General features: G+C 35.1%; 2 protein-coding genes and 1 long non-coding RNA gene across 4 annotated transcripts; all 3 read right to left on the bottom strand.

Moving 5' to 3' along the window:
- Positions 1–1,324: 1,324 nt before the first annotated feature.
- LOC104811894 (auxin-responsive protein SAUR32) lies at positions 1,325–2,189 on the bottom strand. The gene has a single exon (XM_010538751.1). The coding sequence runs from the start codon at positions 1,942–1,944 to the stop codon at positions 1,561–1,563; it is 384 nt and encodes a 127-aa protein (XP_010537053.1). The 5' UTR covers positions 1,945–2,189; the 3' UTR covers positions 1,325–1,560.
- Positions 2,190–6,864: 4,675 nt separating this feature from the next.
- LOC104813274 lies at positions 6,865–7,816 on the bottom strand. Its single transcript, XM_010540843.1, has 2 exons — positions 7,753–7,816; positions 6,865–7,481 (listed from the first exon to the last, which is right to left on the bottom strand). The coding sequence occupies exons 1-2, from the start codon at positions 7,814–7,816 to the stop codon at positions 6,865–6,867; spliced, it is 681 nt and encodes a 226-aa protein (XP_010539145.1).
- Positions 7,817–8,281: 465 nt separating this feature from the next.
- On the bottom strand, positions 8,282–9,986 carry LOC104811895. Of its 2 annotated transcripts, none has more exons than XR_771538.1 (4): positions 9,843–9,986; positions 9,604–9,690; positions 9,370–9,467; positions 8,282–9,012 (listed from the first exon to the last, which is right to left on the bottom strand). It is a non-coding gene; the product is annotated as an uncharacterized LOC104811895 (long non-coding RNA). The 2 variants fall into 2 exon arrangements; XR_771537.1 differs by having other exon boundaries at positions 9,370–9,489.
- Between the last annotated feature and the right edge of the window lie 1,513 nt (positions 9,987–11,499).

Here is an 11,499-nt window from a genome sequence, read left to right on the forward strand (position 1 = left end):
TGGTCAGACGGTCAGACCTATTTGAAATTGCGAGATTCATCGATTTGAAAGTGTTAACATCGTAATAATCATCTCGTATGATCGATTTCTCTAGTTGAAATCGGTCGTAGCAATATGGACTGAACATCTTTTTTTTATGTCAAAATAACTCTTTCCAAAGAAGACTTAAACTACTAGTAGTGTTTGTGTAACACATTGGACACAATTGACTTATGTTGGTAGATTTTTTTTCTCCACACGAAATTAGAATTCCAACACGATGAAAAAGTATTCTTATAACCTTTATACAACTTTTTTAATCCTTTAAATTTAATTTAGGTCTTTTTTTCGTACCCGAATGGTCAGACGGTCAGACGGTCATATGGTCATACTATGGTCAGACGGTCAGACCTATTCGAAATTGCGAGATTCATCGGTTTGAAAGTGTTAACATCGTAATAATCATCTCGTATGATCGATTTCTCTAGTTGAAATCGGTCGTAGCAATATGGATTGAGCATCTTTTTTTGATATCAAAGTAACTCTTTCCAAAGAAGACCTAAACTATTAGTAGTGTTTGTGTAACACATTGGACACAATTGACTTATGTTGGTAGATTTGTTTTCTCCACACGAAATTAGAACTCCAAAACGATGAAAAAGTATTCTTATAACCCTTATACAACTTTTCTAATCGTTTGAATTTAATTTAGGTATTTTTTTTCGTACCCGAATGGTCAGACGATCAGACGGTCATATGGTCATACCATGGTCAGACGGTCAGACCTATGGTCTTCTTTGGAAAGAGTTACTTTGACATCAAAAAAAGATGTTCAGTTCATATTGCTACTACCGATTTCAACTAGAGAAATCGATCATACGAGATAATTATTACGATGTTAACACTTTCAAATCGATGAATCTCGCAATTTCAAATAGGTCTGACCGTCTGACCATAGTATGACCATATGACCGTCTGACCGTCTGACCATTCGGGTACGAAAAAAAAGACCTAAATTAAAGAAATTTATTTTTTAAAATTTAATAATAAATAAAAAATGAAGGGTATTTTTGGAAGTATATTATTACAAGGTTATCACATGATGTTGTCTTTTTTTTTTTTTTCCAAAGTGAAGGTTATCACGTGAAGTAAAAATGACATTTAAAGTCATTTTTGTAAATCCCCCCATTCTCCGAGCCAAAAAGAGCCGCAAAAGCCACATGGTCCGACGACAACGCTTTCATATCCAACAAGAATCATAACTTGTGGTAAACAAATAATGGTTACAAAAAAAGGAAATAAAATGTAAAAATCTTCGCATTCCACTATAATTCCATTGGACATGTAACGAATCAACAATTTTCTTTATTTTCACAATCAATATAATGATATAAAGATAGAATAATTAAATTATTCACATTCGATTTCCTTTTGCATTTTTCATCATCATCAACTAAAACAATACGGAAACTCCTGAGTCTCCGCGTCAAAGGATCAAACCAAACATATGATCAATCCAAAGATCGGAAAAAAAATAAAATAAAATACAAAACCCAACAAATCGAAACACTAATTATAATATTAGACCTTGAAACACGAGAAATGATGGCTGTGGTCGTGGCTGTGACGGCGGTGAGTTTCTTCGTCGATGATGTCCTGAACGTGTCGGAATTCATCCACGTGGCAAGGGATCGTGATCGGACCGTCGTGATTGAATCCGTATTCTTCTTCTGCCTCTTTCAACAGCCTCAAGAACAGAGGATGGTTCACATATATCACCGGAATCACAAATCTATGGAGCCCTTCGTCGTCCTCATGCCCCACCATGATCGTCATAAACCCTCTTGGATGATGGTGATGATGATGGAAGTGGAGATGTGGCACGTGGAAATGGAACTTAAATATCATCTGGTCCTGGTTGTTGTGTCTCTGGCGGGTCTGGTGTTTCTGGTGTCCGAAGCCCATTTAATTTTCAGACAAATATCACGACGGTCGGAAAGCTTTTTTCCGGTGAGATATGGTGGTTTTCCGGCGATTAGAAGACGGAGGAGATAGAGAAAGGCCAGGGATCTACGGATGAGGAGATTGTGAGGAGGAAGAGAGAAAGAGAAGAGTCGGTGAGAGATCTGGGGATGTTGCTCATGATATGCTTCGCATATGTATGATGAAAAAAAATGTTTTTTTTTTCGTGTTGAGAGATGGAGAGGACGATATGTGTATATATACAGTGGCAATGGAGGTTTTACTCTTACGGAGTGGCGCATGCAATGCACGTACCTTTATTTATATATCTTTATTTCGTGCATGTCCTTGTTTCACATATATTAAATAATTTATATAAATATTACATGTATATATATATATATATATATTGTATTTAAGGACAAGAGAAAAAAATGATGAGGATACGGAGATAAATAAAACCATTGTTGGGAGTGGTGGGTCACTCTCGGTGACACCTACAAGACCTATCCTCTGCAACATTTTGTTAACGATAATAAAGTTGTGTCGGATACTTCCTCTATTTTGTAATTACTTTTCCCTCCTTTTCATTTGGTGTACATATACATATACATATACATATACATATACATATACAAGTGCGTGTATGCATAGCCTTATATACACATATGTCATCTATATTGATTTTGAGACGATTTAGAGAAAGCTTTGTTCCACATTTACTTTTGTTGGAATCAGTTTTTTTTTTTTTTTTTTTTTATGTGAGACTCGTTCCTTGTTAAATCAGCTTATATTTTAAAATTAATTATCATATTATTTTTCTTCTCCTTGAGTGGAAAATATTCAAAAAAATTTCGAATAATATTTCTCGAAAATATTTGAAAACATTTGTCATTTGTGTATCACACAGTGGAAGGATATATGTTAAAAAAAAAAACAGAACGTCGTATTGGTTCAAATATGGCAATTTTATTTTATTTTATTTTCAAAACCATTATTGGTATAAAAATTTTCGGCCGGGAGAAATCCGGTATCAACAGCTTCAAATTAAATTAATAAACTATATAAAAATTAAAATATGTTTAAAACATTATTTTAAATGAGCAAAATTATAAATGGAAAGGAAGAATGGTTAGGCTGATGACATCCGGGGTAGGGTAATCATCATATTCCCGTCGAAGCTAAGAGATATTATCTTTATTTCAACATGTTTCTGATTATATAAATAGTTAAATTAAAATTAATACATTTGCAAATAAATAAAAGTTGGAATATATATATTTATAATTTATATACACGTGTATTTACTTTGGCAAATGGCAATGCCGATCAAGTGGCACATGGCCCTTTTGACGATGTAAGGGGTGACGACGGCTCACACGGAAATTACTTCACCATGTCTCCTCTTGTGACTTCGTATGCGTGGAGGGATGATGATTTTATTAACGGATAATTTAAATAGATTACCTAATCTAAGTCTCGGAATTGAATATTTTTTTTTTTACATTTTTAATATCCTTAAACGGTTCCAAAGTAAACGCCGATGTGTTGCACCTCGTCAAAAAATGTATTTGAATTTGATTTCTATTTGAAATATATAACTTAAAGTTAAACTACATATTTTATGTTCGGTTGGATCTATTTATTTAATTTAATTTATAAAAGCTCATATCTAATATATTTTTAAATTAGACTAATTTTAAATATAATGTATTAAGAAGTCAACTTATTGGTTAGATTGGATGAGGTAATCTTACTTAACAAAAATTAATAATTAGGAATTATTTACATTCCATTTTCATTGATTAAGAAGGGGGGAATTACCTTCCCCATTTCATACCTCAATAAGCTCATATTAATTACTATTATTCGCTAATTCACCTGCATAAAAAGAACCCTAATCACAGCCTTGTTTTCATACCGAAAGTACCCTTGAACTTTAAAATATGTGTACAATAATAAATAACAATTCGATCTTTTTATATCGTTTAAAAACTAAACTAAATAAGATCAAATGATTTTCGAAAAGGGAAAATAATAATCAGTTAAATATATGCATTCGAAATATATTTTGAAAATTTCCAAAAAGCTATAACCAATATATAATTCATACATATAATGACATTTTAAGTTCAATCTCTATCCAAATTAATTGGCCCATACGGGATTATAGATTGTTCTTACAAGCATGATCACCACATATTTTTGGCTATAAATGGTTAAAGATAATTTTTGCAAAATAAACTGTTACAGATAAATCCTATGAGAAAAATAAATTCGTCCACAATTATGAGGTGGAAGCCACTAAATCCAAAAAAAAAAACTTGGCCATGAATAATTATTCCTCACGAAGATTTGGAAACCAACGAGTGGTAAAACCTCATGCCACGCAAGCAGATGTCGGGCCCACAGAATAGGTTCTTATACACGTCATCATGACGATTGCATTGCATGGGAACACGTCGAAGATGGTGACACGGGGGAGAAGTGACAAAAAGGCCCTTTTGAGTAGGTGTGACACGTGGCTAAGATCCGACGGTGAGGATTTCATGTCTGCTAAAAAGACAGGTTTAAACTTTAAATCATATGGAAAATTCGTTTTTGTAAATTAGATTAAACCAATATTTTTCAGTATTATTTTGTATATTAGCAGGTTGTAAACAAACGCTGTTGGAGCAATTAGGGCATATAAAATGATTATAATATTGATAAAATGCGATAAATTATATATAATCCAAGAGAAATCGGTGGACTTGTCGGAATATATTATTTAATCTGTATGATCGTAGATTTCTCCGTTTGCTTTTGTAAGATTAATAAACAACAAATTCCAAAGTGTAATGGATATGAAACTGTTGTACCTACTACGGACAATCATTTCGGATTTTGATTTTAAATAAATTAGAAGTAAATTTAAATTATATAATTTTTATTACATAAATTTTTTATTTTTATAATAATTTTGATTTTTGATTTTGCGATAATTTATATTTGATTAATAACAGTTTAATATTTGAATAATATATTTTCAAATAATTATATTCGATTTACTTTTATGTCCAATTTAATATAAATATAAATTAATTCAGTTTAATTCAATATATTTTAATCAAAATAACTAATAAAAACTGGTATTTCACTTTATTCCGAAATAAAGGAATTAAGTGGCCTCCCCGACAGTAATCGTAGATTACAGTTGGAAATATGCAAATAATATTTTGCAGAAAGAAAATATTAGAATTAAAGTTAGAAAATTTTATAATTATTATGGACCACCATGTCGGCACGATGTGGAAAAAAAACGAAGCTCGAGAGTCTGAAGAGCCGTTAGATGGCCAAGAAAATTGGGACACACTACCCTTTATTCACACACATTGACACACACACACACACATATATATATATATACATATATATATACATACACACCACATATATATAAACAACTTTTTTTGTAATATGCCTCGAATATCGTCGAAAAGGCCATGTTACAGCATATATTTTGAAATTGATTAAATTCACCTAATTTAAAATTCATAATAATAAATCAAACTATGTTAGCTTCAAAAACATTTCATATATTAAATGATTTAAATATGGGATAATGGGTCCCCTCACCTATAATGTTTGATCATTCTTCTAATAAATTTTAAAATATTAAATATACTTTTCTTATTAATTTCATTGCGTACGTTTGTCAGAATATATATATATATATATATATATATATATAACCTTTCGTTACCAATCATCTTTCCCACCGTATTATTTATTTGTTTCTTTTCTTTTCTTTTCTTTTTTTTTGTTTCATTTTCACTTGTACCGTTTGACCATTTATCTCTATACATATATATAAGAATCGTCTAAAAACTTTATATTTTCATTCATTTCTATCTAATATCTGTATTTATATATATACTCCATGTAATAAGTGATAACATATTTCAATTAGTTTTAAATTTTAACCAAAAAATTCTATGGTGAAATATTTATATGCTAGATAGGCCGAAATCCAAAGTGATAAAAACATCATTTGTCATGTCACCGCCGCGTTATTGACACGCAGAGAATTAAAATATCAAACTTTATAACAAAAACAAATGAAACCTGTTAATTTTTTTTAAAAAAAAAATCAAACTAAACCGAAAACCGTAAAAAAACAAGCATAGATCTTCGAGGGGAAAATACACGTAGAACTTTAATTGCTTACATTACATATATATGTCTTGTGCATTATTATGGCATCATAACCAAGATTTTGACGGTTTTTTTTTTGTAGTCACGTCTTTTGTTTCAAGCACTTACAATTCAAACGTATTTACTTATAACATATTTAATATTCACAATAATTTATTTGTCGCTACCGATACAAATCAGATAAAACATGATACGATCATATATGACTCCAAGAAACTTATATAATTCAATTCAAATTATAATTTTTTTATAACCTAGGAATTCGCAGCCACTATCCTTCGGATTTGTGTAAAAATATGATAAACTCAATGTAAGATATCGGAAATACTCTATGAAAATCATAGATTCACTCTATCGCATGAGCTTTGAGATAACCATCCGCACACAAATTCTAATGTATTACTCTCCTTCTCTCGTATGCATACATACATACATACACATATATATATATATATACATACAAAATTTATTCAAATATATAATCTGAATCTGTAACCACCAAGATATCTGACCTTGTTCTATCACTCTCCTTCAATACAATTTAAACGTTGAGACAAAAAAAAAATTTCAACACTTCGTAACACTCCATGCGTCATCATCATGTTGGAAACTCTTTCGTGTCTTGCCGTGTGAAATCACGACCAAGTCGCATTTGACGTCCAGAGTTTACGTCTTCTGGTTCTTTTTATTTACGTAAACGCCACTCTTCAATGCCCTTTTCGTGTGTTACACGGCACTCTCTTGGCGATCTTCCGGTTGGCGGGTTGACCACCAGAGACCGTCGGTCTCTGCCGTCAAGGAGTCGGTGATCGGTCTAATTACCAAAATATCCTGCCCGGCGACCGCACAGATCAACATGCTCAAGAAAGCGACGAAAGCCGAGATCTCAGATGAAGCTCTCTCCGGTTTCCATAGAACAGATAACCCCAAAAACACAATCTCCACCGGAAGTGTCACGAGGACCGCCATTGTCAAGACATAGATTCTGATCCTCAGTGCCTTGTTTATGACCAGAGACATCAGTTTCCAACAAGACAGGACAAAGACAACTGAGTACACGGCCCCGAAGACCGCGAACACCATAGTCCCGAGCAAAGGGAACGCACACAGAACGGTCTCAACCTCGTTGGTCGGATTCTTCACGACGACGGAGCTTCGGTAGAAAATCTTCGGTAGCCAGTCTTCGAGTCGGGGAAAAACAAGGACGAAGAGCTGAAGGGCCGAGATGGGCAAACACGAGAGGAAGATGAAAGCGATGGCCGAGGAGATTCGAGGGTTGGATTTGTCGACGGAGACATTGACGAGGAAGAGAAGGGTGACGAAGAAACCAGGTTTCAGAAACCCTAGAGAGAGAAAGGCGTGAGCTTTACAGAGATTGGCTTGATGGGGCTGTGTCAGATGAATGTACGGAGGGCGAAGGAGCTCGTTGACGGACCAGAAGGCCACGAAGAGGACGAAGATGGATCGGACGGCCCAGAGAGAGTTGAAGCTGCGGAGATGGAGGGAGGAGAGAGAGCGGATGCGGAGGAAGAAGATGAAGGAGAGAGAGAAGAGAGAGAGGCAGAGGAGGAGGAGGGAGAAGGAGAGGGTGATGTAGTCGAGCGACGACAATACCTCCGGCGGGAAAAAGATCATCGGTGTGATTTTCCGGCGAAGATGATGCTATAACAAGCCTCATCGGCGACGGCGGTAAGAGGGAATCTCGACGGCGGCGATTCTCTGATAGGCATAATTCGTTTCTTGGGTTCGAGCTATGATTAATCTGCAGATCAGAGAGAGAGACAGAGAGATCTGGTTGATTATTTGTTAGAATTTTTTTTGGTTGCTGTCTCTCTCCGCTCTGTTTCCCACCGGCGGGAAACAGGCAAATGTTTCACCGACCAAAGGAAACGTTTTTGTGTTTGGAAAGAAACAGAGAGGAATGAGACTAAATTTGATCCATCCTCTGTTTCTGTCTTTTAATCTTGCGGTGGTAATGTATTTCCTCTGTTATTTTTTTTTTTCACTTCTGTTCTTGGAATTTACCTATCTTAACGACATGCCCCTTTATCCATGCATGGCGCATCATTTGCTCTGAAATCGATTTCAGGTAAATGTAAAACTGTTAAATATGATTTTAAAAAAAAACAAATCTTCTGATATATTCGACCCTTATCGACGGCTTTAACACGTGATCGACCACAAACACATTCATCCACACGTTATTTGACCCTTTTTTAAGCAATTATTCAAACCCGTCAAGCTCCCTCTTCTTTTGGCCATGGCAAAAGGTGTGTATACATATACGCAACAACAGCAACATACACACATACATATGCGCATGTGTATCTGCAACTACTATAGAGCTAAAAAGTAGAATCTTCCATGCAATGGAGGAGCTTCTTTGGGGCTACCCGACCTCCATGGACGGCATGTTTCAGCAAGCTTTTTGACTTGGCTATGGAAAACGACATCAATATCTTCGATACTGGTAGGTTTAATGGTCAAAGTGAAAAGCTTCTCGGAAAGATCATCAGACAATTTCAGGGTCTGTTCTCTTTGCCACCATCAAAACAAGCAAAATTCCTCGACTCTTGCTTATGTCCGGAAACATCAAGGTCTTCTGATTCACATGAGAATGTTTTGATGAGTTTGGCCTGAGAATGGAAACATCTCGAGAGCGAGGGGAGGCTGCCACAAAGTGACAGTTCCGATACCAGGAATAAAGGCGGTGAAACGCATAGAGACCCACTTCCGATGAACAGCTTCAGCTAGAAAATGCCATCGCGGAATCATCTCGCAGGACGGTTCATATCATTTTCCAGACATAAGTGAATGTCGAGGGTCCTTTCCTGACATTGAGACTACTTAATCTTGTTTCTTCTTTGGCCCCAGCTGTATGAAAGATAAAGCAAGATTCAAAGATCCATTTTCAAACGTCGAAATGCTTAAACCGACCGACATATCTTATGCACCTTCCTGCTCGTATGTACTTATATGGGCAGGAAGGTAATAAATGTGAAAAGGTCAGATCCTATAGAATCCAATTCCGTCCAACTCGGGGCACATGCCATGCCACTACTTCACAATTTACACTTACATTCATAACAGAGAGACAAGATAGGTAAGTTCTATAGGCAATGTAACTAAGGTTCATTTTCACATCACATCCTAGTCCCAAAAGGTCTTCCCGATGTTTCAACTGGAATTGAACAGAGTAAGACAAAGACAGCGGAAAGTATGGTTACTTACTTGCGGCAAATCATCTTGTCCTGGTTATACTCTGTAGCACCAAAGTCATCAAAGACGGCTACCACGACGGAGCCTCGGAACGAGATGGAGGGTTGATTCTGGATACAAGAACACGACATCCTTCATCACTCAAACACCATAAAACCACACAGGATCAAATCAAAGAACCGGACAAATCCCAACACATCAACGATGCTTTTATACTTCATATCACGAGTGGGACAAAACAATTACCTTTCTGAATGTTGTAATCGGACAAATTACGACCATCCTCCGGCTGCGTCTCGGCAAAGATCAGTCTTTGCTGGTCCGGAGGAATTCCTGTGATTTTCAACCAAATGGGTTTCGAATGCCCAAACCATCGAAGCCATCAGAGCAATTCGTGTTCCGATCAAACCCATTTCACGAAAACAGACGAAGAACAACGAAAGCAACAAGCTTTCGGCGAAATTGAGGATAATGCTATACTATACCTTCCTTGTCCTTGACATTGTCAACGGTGTCGGTTGACTTAAATCTAGGGTTATGGTCTTTCCGGTGAGAGTCTTCACGGAAATCTGCATCTTGGACGATCTCAACTCCGGCGTCGGAGCTGTTTCTTTCTTAGGGTTTTCTAATCAAATCTTATACGCGCAATTTTGAAGTTTAGAAATCACTAATTAGTAATTAGGCACCATGTCATTATTCTACCCCTGTTTGGTTTCAAGAATAGCTCAATTCTGGCGAAGGATATCAACACTCTCCTCCTCTACAAGCCCCCGACACGACGTCGTATTGTACAAGACTAATATTTATCAGTTTTTTTTAAATAATACTATGTTATCGATAATATAATATAAGACCCTTATTTTTCTTGTTTAAACATGAAATTCTTTTAAATCTAGAAAAACAAAGGTATGTGCGTTGATAAAGCCAAAAGAATAGCTACGGTCAAAATTATACGTTTAAAAAAGGACTAAAAAAGTAAATAAAAAAAATCATATTATATTTCGCATATTTAATATATATATATATACACACACAGTTCTGGATCATTTGACCGTGTGGGGACATAGACCACTTCCATTACTCGACATGATAAAATCTGATCAAGGCAATTTATGCAAATTACATGGACATGCCTTGAATTTCAAGCAAAAACCCAAAAAAAATTCCTTGGCCCTATAAGATAAAATGTTTGTTTATATCCACAACTTGTCTTTTATTGAATCTCTCCATATTTCATATCCCATTAGCCAAAAATAAAAATCTTTTAAACCAAGATTTATGTTTCCAAAATAATTTCTGTTTAAATTATTAGATTAATAGATAATTAAGAATGGAGATAAAAACATCCAAGTTTGGGTGGTTTAGTGGTGAAAGAACATGCAAAACATGCTCTCATCCTGGATTCAAATCCAAGTGTGGGGATGGATATTCACCTGAATTTTTCTGATCTTTTGGGAGATGTAGTCGAACCAAAGTTCCATGAATTTTCGGATTATAAAAAAAAACCTGTTATGATACCCGTGCTTTGTGTCATCAAAAGCTTTCCAACTATAATTTATATTAATATAAAACTCAATTCACTTCACGGTTGGTAGCTTGATAACCTTCTATATTCTCGTTTTACATTCTTGGAATGTAATATAATATAATAAATATTTTATTTATTAAAATAATCAGAAGGATTTACCAACAAAAAAAAACAGAAGGAATTAACAATAATCTCATAAAAATCAATTGTTCTTCTGCGATGTGAGGAGGGGGTAGCAAAAGATAAGGAGGGGGGGGGAATCTAAAACCTATTATCACCAATTTAATTAGGTCAACATCCATATGATTATATGATTTATATATACTTTGAATGTAGGTAATTCGATATTAATTCATTCATTAATGAGTCATAATTATGTACCATCCACGTTAAAAAAAAAGCAGGGGAGTCAATCTCTCAGATTTGGCTTTTAATGGTTGAATGACACGTGTCACTTTAGACTTGGACGCCTTGTAAAAATCCAAAGGTAACGACGTCGTTTCAATAATTGTTTTTCATCTACCAAACGGCGCGTGAAGTTCCTCGAGCCCGTGTCTTCACGCGCGAGACAGAGATTAAAAAAGCAAAAAAAAAAAAAAAAAAAAAAAGAAGCA

Source organism: Tarenaya hassleriana, unplaced genomic scaffold (genome assembly GCF_000463585.1).
Source record: "Tarenaya hassleriana unplaced genomic scaffold, ASM46358v1 Cleome2, whole genome shotgun sequence".
NCBI classification, from domain to species: Eukaryota; Viridiplantae; Streptophyta; class Magnoliopsida; order Brassicales; family Cleomaceae; genus Tarenaya; species Tarenaya hassleriana.